Genomic DNA, 17,303 nt, shown 5'->3' on the forward strand with positions numbered 1-17,303 from the left:
GGACATGAATACCAGGAAACAGGGATCACTGGTTTGTATTGTAGAGGTTACCTACCACAATAACTGATTTTCCTTAATTTGCTTGTTTTAATATATTTTCTGTAGATTCCCCAATTTTTAAAACCTTTTTTGGTTTTATTTTTTATTATACTTTAAGTTCTGGGATGCATGTGCAGAACGTGCAGGTTTGTTACATAGATATACATGTGCCGTGGTGGTTTGCTGTACCCATCAACCCATCATCTACATTAAGTATTTCTCCTAATGCTATCCCTCTCTTGTCTCTCATCCCCCTACAGGCCACAGTGTGTGATGTTCCCCTCCCTGTGCCCATATGTTCTCATGGTTCAACTCCCACTTATGAGTGAGAACATGCAGTGTTTGGTTTTCTGTTCCTGTGTTAGTTTGCTGAGAATGATGGTTTCCAGCTTCATCCATGTCCCTGCAAAGGGCATGAACTCATTCTTTTTTATGGCTGCATAGTATTCCATCGTGTATATGTGCCATATTTTCTTTATCCAGTCTATCATTGATGGGCATTTGGGTTGGTTCCAAGTAGTTGCTATTGTGAATAGTGCTGTAATAAGCATATGTGTGCATGTGTCTTTATAGTAGAACAATTTATTATCCTTTGGGTATATACCCAGTAATGGGATTGCTGGGTCAGATAGTATTTCTGGTTCTAGATCCTTGAGGAATCGCCACGCTGTCTTCCACAATGGTTGAACTAATTTACACTCCCACCAATGGTGTAAAAGTGTTCCTTTTTCTCCACATCCTCTCCAGCATCTGTTTCCTGACTTTTTTGTGATCGCCATTCTAACTGGTGTGAGATGGTATCTCATTGTGGTTTTGATTTGCATTTCTTTAATGACCAGTGGTGATGAGCTTTTTATCATATGTTTGCTGGCCACATAAATGTCTTCTTTTGAGAAGTGTCTGTTCATATCTTTTGCCCACTTTTTGATGGGGTTGTTTGTTTTTTTCTTGTAAATTTAAGTTCCTTATAGATTCTGGATATTAGCCCTTTGTCAGATGGATAGATTGCAAAAATTTTCTCCCATTCTGTAGGTTGCCTGTTCACTCTGATGATAGTTTCTTTTGTGGTGCAGAAGCTCTTTAGTTTAATTAGAACCCATTTGTAAATTTTGGCTTTTGTTTGCCATTGCTTTTGGTGTTTTAGTCATGAAGGCTTTGCCCGTGCGTATGTCCTGAATGGTATTGCCTAGGTTTTCTTCTAGGGTTTTTGTGGTTTTAGGTCTTACGTTTAAGTCTTTAATCCATCTTAATTTTTGTGTAGGGTATAAGGAAGGGGTCCAGTTTCAGTTTTCTGCATATGACTAGCCAGTTTTCCCAACACCATTTATTTAATAGGAAATCCTTTCCCCATTGCTTGTTTCTGTCAGGTTTCTCAGATGGCTGTAAATGTGTGGTATTATTTCTGAGGCCTGTGTTCTCTTTCACTGGTCTATATATCTGTTTTGGTAGCAGTACCATGCTGTTTTGGTTACTGTAGCCTTGTGGTATAGTTTGAAGTCAGGTAGCATGATGCCTTCAGCTTTGTTCTTTTTGCATAGGATTGTCTTGGCTATATAGGCTCTTTTTTGGTTTCATATGAAATTTAAAGTAGTTTTTTCTAATTCTGTGAAGAAAGTCAATGGTAGCTTGATGGGAATAGCAATGAATCTATAAGTTACTTTGGGCAGTATGGCCATTTTCACAATATTGATTCTATCTTTGAGCATGGAATGTTTTTCCATTTGTTTGTGTCCTTTCTTATTTCCTTGAGCAGTGGTGTGTAGTTCTCCTTGAAGAGGTCCTTTACAACCCTTGTAAGTTGTATTCCTAGGTATTTTATTCTCTTTGTAGCAATGGTGAATGGGAGTTCACTCATGATTTGTCTCTCTGTTTGTCTATTATTGGTGTGTAGGAATGCTTGTGATTTTTGCACATTGGTTTTGTATCCTGAGACTTTGCTCAAGATGCTTATCAGCTTAAGGAGTTTTTGGGCTGAGACAATGGGGGTTTAATAAATATGCAATCCTGTCATCTGCAAACAGAGACAATTTGACTTCCTCTTCTTCTCTTCGAATACCATTTATTTCTTTCTCTTGCCTGATTGCCCTGGCCAGAACTTCCAATACTATGTTGAATAGGAGTGGTGAGAGAGGGCATCCTTGTCTTGTGCAGGTTTTCAAAGGGAATGCTTCCAGCTTTTCCCCAATCAGTATGATATTGGCTATGGGTTTGTCATAAATAGCTCTTATTATTTTGAGATACATTCCATCAATACCTAGTGTATTGAGTGTTTTTAGCATGAAAGGGTGTTGAATTTTATCGAAGGCCTTTTCTGCATCTATTGAGGTAATCATGTGGTATTTGTCATTGTTTCTATTTGTGTGATGGATTACATTTATTGATTTGTGTATGTTGAACCAGCCTTGCATCCCAGGGATGAAGCTGACTTGATCTTGGTGGATAAGCTTTTTAATGTGCTAGTGGATTCAGTTTGCCAGTATTTTACTGAGGATTTTCCCATCGATGTTCATCAGGGATATTGGCCTGAAATTTTCTTTTTTTGTTGTGTCTCTGCCAGGTTTTGGTATCAGGATGATGCTGGCCTCATAAAATGAGTTAGGCAGGAGTCCCTCTTTTTCTATTGTTTGGAATAGTTTCCAAAGGAATGGTACCAGCTCCTCTTTGTACCTCTGATAGAATTTGGCTGTCAATCAGTCTGGTCCTGGGACCAGACTATTTTTTTGGTTGGTAGGCTATTAATTACTGCCTCAATTTCAGGACTTGCTATTGGTCTGTTCAGGGATTCGACTTCTTTCTAATTTAGTCTTGGGAAGGTGTATGTGTCTAGGAATTTATCCATTTCTTCTAGATTTTCTAGTGTATTTGTGTAGAGGTGTTTATAGTATTCTCTGATGGTAATTTGTATTTCTATGGGATCAGTGGTGATATCCCCTTTATCATATTTTACTGTGTATATTTCATTCTTCTCTCTTTTCTTCTTTATTAGTCTGGCTAGCAGTCTATCTATTTTGTTAATCTTTTCAAAAAACCAGCTCCTGGATTCATTGATTTTTTGGAAGGGTTTTTCATGTCTCTTATCTCCTTCGTTCTGCTCTGATCTTAGTTATTTCTTGTCTTCAGCTAGCTTTTGAATTTGTTTGCTCTTGCTTCTCTAGTTCTTTTAATTGTGATGTTAAGATGTCAATTTTAGATCTTTCCCACTTTCTCATGTAGGCATTTTGTTCTATAAATTTCCTTCTAAGCACCGCTTTAGCTGTGTCCCAGAGATTCTGGTACGTTGTGTCATTATTCTCGTTGGTTTCAAATAACTTATTTATTTCTGCCTTCATTTTGTTATTTACCCAGTAGTCATTCAGAAGCAGGTTGTTTAGTTTCCAAGTAGGTGTGCGGTTTTGAGTGAGTTTCTTAATCCTGAGTTCTAATTTGATTGCACTGTGGTCTGTGAGACTGTTTATTATGATTTCCAATCTTTTGCATTTGCTAGGGAGTGTTTTACTTCCAATTATGTGGTCAATTTTAGAATAAATGCTGTGTGGTGCTGAGAAGAATGTATATTCTGTTGATTTGGGGTGGAGAGTTCTGTAGATGTCTATTAGGTCTGCTTGGTCCAGAGCTGAGTTCAAGTCCTGAATATCCTTGTTAGTTTTCTCTCTCGTTGATCTGATTTTGACAGTGGGGTGTTAAAGTCTCCCATTATTATTGTGTGGGAGTCTAAGTCTCTTTGAAGGTCTCTAAGAACTTGCTTTATGAATGTAGGTGCTCCTGTATTGGGTGCATATATATTTAGGATAGTCAGCTCTTGTTGCATTGATCCCTTTACCATTATGTAATGCCGTTCTTTGTCTTTTTTGATCTTTGTTGGTTTAAACTCTGTTTTATCAGAGAATAGGATTGCAACCCCTGGTGGTTTTTTTTTGTTGGTTTTTTTTTTTTTTTGCTTTCCACTTGCTTGGTAAATATTCCTTCATCCCTTTATTTTGAGCCTATGTGTCTTTGCACATGAGATCGGTGTCCTGAATACAGCACACCGATGGGTCTTGACTCTTTATCCAATTTGCCAGTCTGTGTCTTTTTTTTTTTTTTTTTTTTTGAGATGGAGTCTTGCTCTGTCGCCCAGGCTGGAGTGCAGTGGCGCGATCTCGGCTCACTGCAAGCTGTGCCTCCCGGGTTCAGGCCATTCTCCTGCCTCAGCCTCCCGAGTAGCTGGGACTACAGGCACCCGCCACAATGGCTGGCTAATTTTTTTGTATTTTTATTAGAGACGGGGTTTCACCATGTTAGCCAGGATGGTCTCGATCTCCTGACCTTGCGATCCGCCCACCTCGGCCTCCCAAAGTGCTGGGATTACGGGCGTGAGCCACTGCACCCGGCCCAGTCTGTGTCTTTTAATTGGGGCATTTAGCCCACTTGCCTTTAAGGTTAATATTGTTATGTGTGAATTTGTTCCTATCATTATGATGTTAGGTGGTTATTTTGCCTATTCGTTGATGTAGTTTCTTCATAGTGTTGATGGTCTTCACATTTTGGTATGTTTTTGCATACCAAAGAGTTTTGCAGTGGCTGATACTGGTTTTTCCCTTCCATATTTAGTGCTTCCTTCAGGGGCTCTTGTAAGGCAGGCCTGGTGGTGACAAAATCTCTCAGGGTTTGCTTGTCTGTATAGGATTTTATTTCTCCTTTGCTTATGAAGCTTAGTTTGGCTGGATATGAAATTCTGGGTTGAAAATTCTTTTAAGAGTGTTGAATATTGGCCTCCTCTGGCTTGTAGGGTTTCTGCAGAAAGATCCGTTGTTAGTCTGATGGGCTTCTCTTTGTGGGTAACCCGACCTTTCTCTCTGGCTGCCCTTAACATTTTTTCCTTCATTTCAACCTTGATGAATCTGGTGATTATGTGTCTTGGGGTTGCTCTTCTCGAGGAATATCTTTGTGGTGTTCTGTGATTTTCCTGAATTTGAATGTTGGCCTGTCTTGCTAGGTTGGGGAAGTTCTCCTGGGTAATATCCTAAAGTATGTTTTCCAACTTGGTTCCATTCCCCCCGTCACTTTCAGGTACACCAATCAAATGTAGGTTTGGTTTTTTCACATAGTCCCATATTTCTTGGAGGCTTTGTTCGTTTCTTTTCATTCTTTTTTTCTCTAATCTTGTCTTCATGCTTTATTTCATTAAGTTGATCTTCAATTTCTGATAGCCTTTCTTTTGGTTGATCAACTCGGCTATTGATACTTGTGTATGCTTCACGAAGTTCTCATGCTGTGTTTTTCAGCTCCATCAGGTCATTTATGTTCTTCTCTGAGCTGGTTATTCTAGTTAGCAGTTCCTGTAACCTTTTATCAAGGTTCTTAGCTTCCTTGCATTGGGTTAGAACATGCTCCTTTAGCTCAGAGGAGTTTGTTATTACCCACCTTCTGAAGCCTACTTCTGTCAATTCGTCAGACTCATTCTTTGTCCGGTTTTGTTGCCTTGCCGGTGAGGAGTTGTGATCCTTTGGAGGAGAAGAGGCATTCTGGTTTTTGGAATTTTCAGCCTTTTTGTGTTGGTTTTTCCTCATCTTCATGGATTTATCTACCTTTGGTCTTTGATGTTAGTAACCTTTGGATGGGTTTTTTTTTTCATGGGTGTCCTTTTTGTTGATGTTGATGTTATTGCTTTCTGTTTGTTAGTTTTCCTTCTAATAGTCAGGCCCCTCTTCTGCAGGTCTGCTGGAGTTTGCTTGAGGTCCACTCTAGACCCTATTTGTCTGGGTATCACCAGCAGGGGCTGCAGAACAGCAAAGATTGCTACCTGCTCCTTCCTCTGAAAGCTTCCTCACAGAGGGGCACCTGCCAGATGCCAGTCGGAGCTCTCCTATATGAGTTGTCTGTCAACCTCTGCTGGGAGGTGTCTCTCAGTCAGGAGGCATGGGGGTCAGAGACTCACTTGAAGAGGCAGTCTGTGTCTGTCCCTTAGCAGAGCTTGAGCACTGTGCTGGGAGATCTGCTCCTCTCTTCAGAGCCAGCAGGCAGGAATCTTTAAGTCTGCTGAAGTTGCGCCCACAGCCACCCCTTCCCCCAGGTGTTCTGACCCAGGGAGATGGGAGTTTTATCTATAAGTCCCTGACGGGCTGCTGCCTTTCTTTCAGAGATGCCCTGCCCAGAGAGGAAGAATCTAGAGAGGCAGTCTGGCTACAGTGGCTTTGCTGCGTTGTGGTGGGTTCCGCACCCAGTTCAAACTTCCCACTGGCTTTGTTTACACTCTGAGGAGAAAATTGCCTACTCAAGCCTCAGTAATGGTGGATGCCCCTTCCCTCACCAAGCTGGAGAGTCCCAGGTTGACTTCAGAGTGCTGTGCTGGCAGCGAGAATTTCAAGCCGGTGGATCTTAGCTTGTTGGGCTCTGTATGTGTGGGATCTGCTGAGCAACGTGACTCAGCTCCCAGGCTTCAGCCCCCTTTCCAGGGGAGTGAATGGTTCTGTCTTGCTGGTGTTCCAGGCACCACTGGGGTATGAAAAAACTCCTGTAGCTAGCTTGGTGTCTGCTCAGATGGCCACCCAGTTTTGTGCTTTATACCCAGGGCCCTGGTGGTGTAGGCACCCGAGGGAATCTCCTGATCTGTGGGTTGTGAAGACCGTTGGATAAGCATAGTATCTGGGCCAGACAGCACCATCCCTCATGGCACAGTCCCTCAGGGCTTCCCTTTGCTAGTGGAGGGAGTTCCCCAACGCCTTGCACTTCCGGGGTAAGGTAATGCACCATCCTTACCTTCCGTGGGCTGTACCTACTCTCTAACCAGTCCCAGTGAGATGAATCAGGTACCTCAGTTGGAAATGCAGAAATCCCCCACCTTCTGCGTTGGTCTCACTGGAGCTGCAGACCAGAGCTGTTTCTATTCGGCCATCTTGCCTGGAGATTTCTTAATATTTTCTGTATACAATCATGTCACCAGCACATAAAAATTTTACTTTTTCTTGGTCTGTAGGCATTTTATTTTCTTGTGTTATTGCACTGGCTATGACATCCAGTCAATAATGAACAGAGGGGATATAGTAATAGCTGACATTTTTGCCTTATTCCTGAAGTGCAAAGGTAGGGAGGGACAAAATTTTTTTTTTACCCTCAGACATATGTTAACTGTAGGAATTTTTTTTTTAAAAAGATTCTTTTTATTAGATTGAGGTAGTTTCTCCTGTTCCTAGGTTGTTGAGTTTTTATTGTAAATAGATTGAATTTTGACAAATGCCTTTTCTGCTATTATAGATGAGGGTATGAGATTTGTCCTTTATTCTGTTAACAGTGAAATACATAAATTAATTTTCAACTGTTAATCAAATCTTGCCTTCCTGGAGTAAACCCACGTTAGACATATTATCTTTTTATATATCTGGATTCATCTTGTGAATTGTTTTTTAGAATTTTTTTCAGCTATACTTATCAGATAGATTGGATTATAGTTTTTGTTTTTCATAATACCCTTGTCAAATTTTGGTATCAAGGTATGGCTGCATTATAAAATGAGTATCTATGAACTAAAAGTGATAACCAGTAAGTATTAGAAAGTTAACTTGTTTTTTTTTTTGGTTGCCAGTTTAAGCATGTAAATAATCAAATATCTGATCAGCTGTAAGTGCTATGTATCATACTATCTCTTATCCTTTGTTTCTTGAAAAATGAGTTTTATTCTTCGAGTTTTTAAAACAGTGTGTACTTTTATAAGTTTTCTTTATATCTAATCTTTTTTCTGCATTTACATTCATTTTTGTTATTTCCATTTTTAATATCGAATCTACCCTATTCATTGTATAGAAATTTATGCATTTCACTTTTCATCTAAAAAGTCTTATTTCACTTGGAGTTTTTAACTACTTAAACTTTACTTAAAAAGAAAGAAGAAGGTCATTCCTTAGTAGGAATAAAATACATAATTCCATTTTTTAAACAGCGTATTCACAGTTGTGTACCCATCACCACAATCAGTTTTAGTATGTTTTCATCACACCAAAATGAAGCCCTATATGCATTAGAACTCACTGCCCACTTCCCACCAATCCTTCCTAGCCCCAGACAACCACTGCTCTAATTTCTTTCTCAATGGATTTGCCTGTTCTAGATATCTCATAAAAATGGAATCATATATGTGATCTTTTAAAACCAGTTTTTAAAACTCAGCATAGTGATTTCAAGGTTTATTCATATGGTAGGTATCATGTATTACTACCTAATTTCTCTTTATTGCTGAATAACTTTCCATTGTATAGACACATTTTGGTTATCTATTCATCCATTGATAGATGTCAGGTTGTTGTACTTTTATTGTGGATAATACTGCTGTGAACATACATGTACAAGTTTTTATGTGGACATATGTTTTCATTTCTCTTGAGTATCTATGAGTAGAATTGCTGGGTTGTATGGTAACTCTGTGTTTAACTTTTTGAAGAACTGCCAGACTTGAAGTGATTGTGCCATTTTACATTCCTACTAAGCGCTGTACAAGGGTTTTCGTTTTTCTGCAGCTTTGTCAACATTTGTTATTATCTGTCTTTTTTATTAACAGTTTAAAACTTAAGAATTATGTATTTCTGCTACTTGCCATTTAATGTTTTTGGACCACTGTTGACATCAGGTAACAGAAACCATAGAAAGTGAAACTATGGAGAAGTGAGGACTAACTATTGTACTTTAAAATGAGATACAGAATTAGGTCTTTTTATTTTACTTTGTGGTCTGAGAATACTTAGATGAAAAATATAGACCATGATACCCAATATTTTCTTGTTACATATACTTCATTGGAAATACTGTTGAACGTAAGAAGACAGATTTCATAATGAATATCAAATCTTGAGGTTGCTTTATTGGCAGGTCTTCTGCATTTAAAATCTATATTAATATACTTGCTCATATTAAGTATGCTAATGGACCACAAAGAAGCCATGCATATCTTTAGATAGGCCTATCGAAAAAATGTTGCTCTTTGTTCTTAATACAGTTTGTTAATTTTGTAGCCTTCCAGGGCTTAATAATTGCTAAAGGATAGTTAAATCATAGCAGCATAACAGAAAAGATTAAAAAGAAAAAGCCCTGCTTAATAATGTAGCAACAAATATTTCAAACATACCCCAGAAACTAAATTTAGAAAAGAATGATTTTATCTGGATAGAATACATTTTGGGAAAAGCTCATCACAGACTCTGACATTATGGAATATCTGACCTGGTTGGGCTCTAGAGATAATCTGTGCATTTACATTAATGTTAAGTTAAACCTGTGATCTGCTTTTCTGTTACTGTTTTCTATGACCATGGAGCATTGTTTGTTGAAGAAAAAAATCTTTGGGACATTCTTCATATCTACATATGGCTTTTATGAATTGGAGTGAAACTACAGAAAGCCAATTTTTAGATCCCTTTTGGAAACTCTATACTGAATAAAATTATTGTGATTACTTTTTCCTTTAGTAGGTATTCACTAAATACCTTTTAATAAATAAATGAAAATAAATGTTTCCATATCTACTTATAGATTTTCTTCTTTCGTCGTGTCTTCAAGATTTTACCAGTCTAAACTGGGAGGGATTTTGTTACATATTTTCTTACCTTGACAGTGTTTATTCTTTCCTCACAATATGGACTGGGTATCCCTAATACAAACATTCGAAATCTGAAATGCTTCAAAATTTAAAATGTTTTGAGCACTGGCGTGATGCTAAAAGTGGAAAATTTCACACCACACCATATGTGACAGGTCACAGTCAAAACACAGGCATACAGGTCACAGTCAAAACACAGGCATACAGCACACAGTTTATTTAGTGTACCTCCACAAGGGAAAAAAGACCCTCCCAAAACACCTGTAGCTGTGATAGAGCATTTTTGAGCATGCCCAAATTCTCCTATGCCAGCAATCCTACAAAGGCATCTGAGCAGGCTGGGCATGCCAACAGCAGGCCCCTCACAGTGTCCCACATGGGAACAAGACCTCCTTGCATTACTCACTGTTTGCTTATTCCATGCTCTGTAAAGATACTGTTTAAAATGTAAAGAAAAGTCCTGCATCATACCCATAGGGTAATGTCGATATTCCCAAATTGGAAACTGTTTGAAATCTGAAACACTTTTGGTCCCAAGCAGTTTAGATAAGGGCTACTCAACCTATATACAACATCAGTCATTTCTTTGTTTTATGCATCATCCTACAGATTCATCACTTTGTTTTGCATTTCTGTAGTCTCATGCCAAATTTCAGGTCTTTATACTTTTTAATATTTCTGTAATCTACTTATTACTCTGTCATCCTATTGGTATAGCTTTTGCCTAAATCATAGTATGGTATGTCTTGTTCCGTGACCAAATGTTTGGTAACTTTCTTCTTCTTTACAAATGCTTTCTATATTTATAAAGTATATATATATATATATATATATATATATATATATATATATATATACAGTGTCAAATATTTATGATATAGTGAAAGAAATTCTGGAACTTCAGTGGGAAATAATTTTTAAAATTGTCTAGTCTATCCTTTTTTCTTTCTTAGTAAGATTAATAATGCCCAGAGAGATAAGCAGAGTTTGTCAAAGTTACTTTGAAAGATGTTATTGCAAGTGGGCTTGAGAGTAATAACAGGAAAAGGGAAGGCATTGTAAAGAGATAGGAACAAAGGAAGCAGGATAACCTGATAACAGAGTATAAATTCTCTTCATGTGTATGTATTTGTTTAGTTGTCTGAATTCTTTGTAAATATATCAGTCTTTGAGATTACCCTCTTTGAAAGAAGGGCCTGGGTCCCATTCATGGGCCTAGTGGTATGCTAAACATAAATAATATATAGGCCAGGGAAAATGACTTGAATGCTATGATAAGCGAGAAGAAATCACCCTATTTATTGAGCACTACTATGTGCTATATGCTTTGACACAAATTATTTCAAAGATAAGATACAATCAACTCTTGAACATTCATGATTCTAATTTTCAGTTATCCTGTTGATTTCAATATCTCTACCAGAGGGCAGGCAAGAGGAAAACCTATGGGATTCATGTTATGCAGAAATTGCTCTAGTTGAGTAGCGTTCTGAGCAGAAGTAAATTTAGTAGCTCAAAGAAAAGGTTTAGATTCCCTGTGGGTTTCACTTACACCTATTCCTGTTATCTTATAGGATAAGTGCATTCTATGAGCTTTGGAGAAATAAGTACCAGTAACAGAGAAATTTGGGGTTAATGTCTCTGCACACAGAGTAGAATGAAAATAGGATTGTCCCAATATATACTTCAGTGAATTGTAAATAAAGTGTTGGTGTTGTTCATGTTTGTTTGTTTTTAAATTTTTGTTTTTTCTCTCTGTGCTCATGTCAGAAGTCATCCCTTTTTGGTATGATTAAGTTGGAATCCTTTTCAGAGTTAAACATTTTCTTGGTCCATGTTTTTAACTTTATAATTTTTTTTTTGGACTAAGAATACATGTACTGCAAACCTTCCTTTATGTTACTGTCATCTTTTTATTTAATCATACTATTTATATGCTACTAAAGAATGCTGGGTATTGGTACCAGGAAAAAGTAAAATTGCCTATGTATATTTAGTAAAATATTTAAAGTACATATTTTGTTTATTTTATTAATAGGATTTAAATAAACTTATACAAAATGTAAATCAAAATCAATTGATTGTACCTGTTTTGGTAGCAAAAAAATGAAACCCATGTTTTAAAAATCGGAATATATTTCTGTCCTGGATTATAATTTGGCACCTGCATCCTTTGTAGGACTTTACATATTTAAGATATCTCTGATGATTGAAAACATTTTTAATGTAAAAATTGCATGGATCTTTTATTACAGAGGTGAAAAAGATTGCCTTATGAGAGATTAAGTTTTTTAAAAAGCAACCACAAAACAGAACAGAGTGTTCCTGAAGAATTCGGCATACCTTTGGAAGAAGTCTGGTTTTGTAAACTGCAGCTGTAGGCACATATTTAATTTTATTCTGATAGATGTTAAAGGTTTTTTTTTTTTTATTTCTTTCAGAGTAAGTGAGGAAAAGGAAGTGACAGAGGAAAGACTGAAAGCTGAGCAGGAGTCATTTGAGAAGAAGATCAGGCAGTTGGAAGAACAGAATGAACTGATCATCAAAGAAAGGGAAGATATCCTTTTGAAAATTTTCTTTTTTAACGTTCAAGAAGTTTGACTATTTCTTATTTTTTTTGAGACGAAATCTCGCTCTTGTCGCCTAGGCTGCAGTGCAATGGTGCAATTTCTGTTCACCGCAACCTCCACCTCCCGGGTTCAAGCGATTCTCCTACCTCAGCCTCCCGAGTAGCTGGGATTACAGGCACCCACCACCAGGCCCAGCTAATTTTCGTATTTTTAGTAGAGACGGGGTTTCACCTTGTTGGCCAGGCTGGTCTTGAACTCTGCCTGCCTCGGCCTCCCAAAGTGCTAGGATTACAGGTGTGAGCCACCGTGCCTGGCCAGAAGTTTGACTATTTCATGAAGACAATGTAAACTCCAGAGAAATAATTGTTCTAATTTGTAACAGGGAGTAAATCTGCATGTGCTGCCATTTCTAGGCAATCAGAACGACACTTAACAATATGTGCTATAGCTTCCTTTGTGCCTGATAAGGCCATCCAGCTGTTCTGCTGCTGCCGTTAGGCTGCTAAGCACATACTTGTCAACTAAAAAGGACAAGAAGAAATTTGGGCATTGAAGTGTAGTGTTGGAACTTTATTAAATTCTGTTGCACTGCTGTAATTGAGCTGGAACCTCCTTGTATTTGGTATTCTTTCTAGTTAAAGCTTTGACAGTCCTAGGAATTCTGCTCTGAAATCATAAACATTAAAAAAAAATTGTTTTTACTGTATAGATGTTGTAATTGTTAAGTGTTTACACGGCAGCATAATGCTGCCAAATCCTTCTTATGGAGCAGAAAACTATTGGATTTAGACCTAGAGGGGTGTGTGTGTGTGTGTGTGTGTGTGTGTGTGTGTATGTGTGTGTGTGTGTGTCTATAGCATTATTTGTAAGAAGATAAAGTAAAAACATATTTTAGGGGTGTGTTAAAATAAGCTATTTCTGAAGTTTCTTTTGAATAGGTAGAATTACTTATCTTTGGGTATTGTATGCAGCAATATGGATGTAGAAGAGAAGTCCCTAAAGTTGGAGTGATGGATCTGCCAGCTAAACTAGTGTGTGAATGTGTGAAACCACCATTGTTTTTATTGGCAGTATCATCATTAACTTGATTGTTAATAATTGTTTCAAAGATTCTGCAAATGTCGAAAATGGTGTTGTATTGACAGTAACTATGCCTTTGTGAATACCAGAGAAATGGAAGCATAAAGATAAATTATAATAATTAGCTTGAAAAATACAAGACTGTAGCTATAAAAACAGAGTCCTGAACTTTTATTTTCCAAGCAGTGGGAGTTCATGATAGGAAATTAATACAATCAGAATTCTCAGAATTGATTTGCTGAGTATAACATGAATAAGGCTTGTTGGCCTCACAAGTCTAGATGAGTGCTTTTTCAATTATTAATTTTTTCTACATCTCTAGCATTTGGATAATCATCTCCAACTTTCTCTTTTTTTTTTTTTTTTTTTTTGGCCCACTTTGACTTCATTGCCCTTGGTTGTTGACCCTCAAGATAGTCTTCTGTGTTTTTCTTCCTGCTACTTTTTTCTCTAGATTTAAAGGAATGCTGTTTAGTCAGAATTCATAACAAAGTGCTCAGCCAGTTTTATTTACTCTTCTACTTGAGGAGTAGTACTCCAGGTCCTAGCATTTTTTAGAAATGGTAGGTTAGGAATGCTTTCATTTGCAACAAAAATTCAATTTACAGGCTCCTTTATTTCTCACATAACAAGTACTCTGGAGATTATGGAGATTCAGTGGTTTAACGTTTTCAGTGCTGGCAGCTTTACAATTCTCTCAGGTTTTTTTAATGGTTGCTCCAATTCTAGGCATTACATTTCCATTAAGGCAGGCAGAAAAGGGGAAGAGGTCCTGGTAATTATGACTCCGTCTCCCTCTTTTTAAAAACATAAAAACTTTATGAGAGCACTCCCTACTCCCCACCCAGTGGTCTTTTATATGATATTTATAAAAGTCCTGAATTTTATGATGTGGCCATGGTAGGCTGCAAAGGAGGCTAAGAAAGTGAGCATTTAGCTTGTCCAAGTTATGTAGTAGAAGGCAGCACTGGAGAAGAAGACTGGAAATGAATTCAGCCCCCAACTCCGGTAGCAGAGGTAAGGGAAATACAATTCACTCTTTGTATGGAGAGGAGGTGGTGATGCTTTAACCTTCCTGGGACAAAAAAATCTATAGCATACAGTGGAATTGGGATGAGTTGGGGAAAGGTGAGAGAGATTGGTAGTAGACAGTTTAGAAAACCTGGGCACAATTAGAGTGGGCCCTTGTTTGGTAAAATACTTAAGAAAATTTTGTGGTTATCTGGAAAAGTAGAATCTAACTCAAGTAGACTGTTATATTTAGCACTCTCTGGGTCAAGATTAATTCTATTCAGTGCTAAACCAGTCTATACTTAGCATGGCTGTGAATGGTTTCTTTTGTCAGGCTAAATATTATGATACCTAGGTGATTGCAGTGACACTATTTTTCATGTTTTCCTCATGATTTAACTCAGGGGGGAGCACACTACTACTGTGGGCCACATACAGTAGTGTGCCAGCTAATTCCAGCCATACCCATTCCTTTATGTATTGTCCATGGCTGCTTTTGTGCACCAACTGCAGAGTAATTGCAGCAAATACCCTATGCCTTTCCTAACCTAAAATATTTATTATTTGACTCTTCAGTAAAGGTTTGCTGGTTCATGATTTATCTTATAAGCTAAGAAAGGAAAGGAAAAGATATGTGAGTAAAGTCAAAGACTTTTAGTCATGTGGCATAGTCAGACTTATATTACATATAATAAAAAGGAATTTGGCCTAAGCATTTCTTTATTATTGTGAATAAGGATTGGAGCAAATGTTATATCATTGTCAAAAATTAAAATATTTTAGTTGGTAAAACTGGTTTAAGTTTTTTTTAATCACCAAAATATAGGTAGTATTTATAAAACTTTATTATCATGGAAGAAAGGACATGATTTTTTTAAATGACATTTATGGTTTTTATTCCAAGTAGATTGCTCAGGTGCAAATCTCCTTTACCAGAATAAACCTGTCAAAGGTTAATATAGATGATTTTACAGTACATAAAGCTCTATAAAACTTAGAAACATAAAACAAGGTTATAATTTAAAATAATATAATTTTAACTACAGATACATTTACCTATCATACATGAATGATTCAGACTCTTACATATACATGAAATCAGATAATTTCAGATCATTTTAAAATCTGTTTCTGTGTGAGAAACTATATCCATTAATTCTGATTTTTGGCATTTTAAAGATGTATTATACCAACATTTATGGGGTTTTTGTTTTAAAAATTTGAGTAACTTGATTTATTGATCAGCTGTACAAACACAGACTAGTGCCTTAGTAAAAAGGAAAAGATATTTTATGTGTTTGCATCAGGATCAGCCTGTTGAAGGGTTTCTTCTTGTAGAAAATTGTGAATTTATTATTAAAACATAAAAAGTCTTAGTAACATTCAGTCTTTAAGCAAAGAAAGTTTATTTCTGGAGAACTTAACCATGTAAATGAATGTGCCATTTACAAAGCCAAGCAGTCTGATGAACTTAGTAGGTTTTTGCTTGGCTGGATGGGTATGAAAAGAAAGATAAATCTGAAACTTAAAGAGAAATATGTACAATAACAATAATTCTGAAACATGTTGGCATGTAATAGTGTAAGACACAGAGGATGTAGCCATTATAAAATTTGATTAATATTTAAGCTAATTGTATTTCTAGAACATATGACTCAGATCAATGGTGAGTGGTGGTAAAAAGCTTATATTAGAAAAGTACTAAAGTCTAATGTTTGCTGACTTCACTGTTTTAACTGGCATAGCAAAGGGAAGTGACAGCAAAGCACAGTGGGATTTAGAGTCATAATCCCGTTTTAGCACTGACTAGCTATCTGATCCCTTGGGAAAGTTACTGAACTTCTCTGAGTCTTTTGTTTATAATATGTAGATAACTAAAATGCCTTCTTTGCAGGCCTATTGAAATTTGATAGATTCTTTACATTATATGTGTAAAGGACCTAGTCTAAGTAGCCACTGAATAAAAAATTGCAATTCTCATTTTTACTATTATTAATATGGATGAGGGATGAGATGACTAACCCAGGTTTCTCATTTCTGTGCCTTTCTTCACTGGGATTTTGTTGATTTTCATTAGATTATGCAAGGGTTGGGCTGCTTAGTAGCCCAGTAGAAGAATGAAATTGATCTTTCCTCTGCTTTATCTTCTGATCTCTCTGGAAGGAAAAACCTCTCTGTACCACTTGCACCTGTTGAGTGCTCATTGGGAGGAAACCAAGTTTTAGTTTCCTCTCCCAGAAATCAAACTGACAGAGTTGTGGTTTTTTTGTTTGTTTGTTTGTTTTCCACATTCTGGTCTATTATCTCTCTGACTAGGGCTTAGTAAATTGAAGGGGTTTAGAAAGGTGCTTGTAGCTCACATCCTTGAGCCCATTACATGGGTGGTCATTTTAGAAACTTTGCTCTTCAAAGAAAGAATTTTAAAGGAACTAGCTTTTTTTTCTTTCTTCTTCTTTTTTTTTTTTAAAAAAAGCAAAATCACCTTTATTTGCATATGGTATGAAACTTAACTTGGCATATCCAAATCAATGATATTATCTATGTAAAAGTAATAACCAGTCAGAAGATAAAATGGCAGAAAAAGAAGTTTAAAATGTCAACAAAAAAAATATGTCTGCGCGTCATGGCTCACGCTTATAATCCCAGCACTTTGGGAGGCCAAGGCAGGCGGATCACCTGAGGTTAGGAGTTCGAGACCAGCCTGGCCAACATGGTGAAACCCCGTCTCTACTAAAAATACAAAAATTAGCCGGGCAAGGTGGTGTGTGCCTGTGGTCCCAACTACTCGGGAGGCTGAGGCATGAGAATCGCTTGAACCTGGGAGGCAGAGGTTGCAGAGAGCCGAGATTGTGCCACTGCATTCCAGCATAGGTGACAAAGTGAGGCTCCATCTCAAAAATAAAGTAAACCTAACAGTAATGTACAAAACCTTTATGAGGAACATTTCAAAGACTCCTGAGAGACAAAAGCAGAGTTGAACGAATGGAAAGACAGCCCTTGTTCATGTGGATGACTCAACAAAAAATGATATCAGATAT

The 17,303-nt window shown here is 37.2% G+C and overlaps 1 protein-coding gene across 19 annotated transcripts in view; it reads left to right on the top strand.

Moving 5' to 3' along the window:
- The window catches only part of KIAA1328, a 398,983-nt gene that overhangs the window by 44,871 nt on the left and 336,809 nt on the right, over window positions 1–17,303 (top strand). For all 19 annotated transcript variants that reach the window (XR_010152061.1, XM_009433905.5, XM_001139184.8 and 16 more), the window contains one exon: window positions 12,046–12,161. Coding sequence is in view for 17 of the 19 variants with exons in the window: in XM_009433905.5 (XP_009432180.2) it covers window positions 12,046–12,161 (116 nt within the window). In the remaining 2 variants the exon portion in view is untranslated. The remainder of the gene's footprint in view (window positions 1–12,045; window positions 12,162–17,303) is intronic.

This window comes from Pan troglodytes, chromosome 17 (genome assembly GCF_028858775.2).
Source record: "Pan troglodytes isolate AG18354 chromosome 17, NHGRI_mPanTro3-v2.0_pri, whole genome shotgun sequence".
In the NCBI taxonomy this organism is placed as follows: domain Eukaryota; kingdom Metazoa; phylum Chordata; class Mammalia; order Primates; family Hominidae; genus Pan; species Pan troglodytes.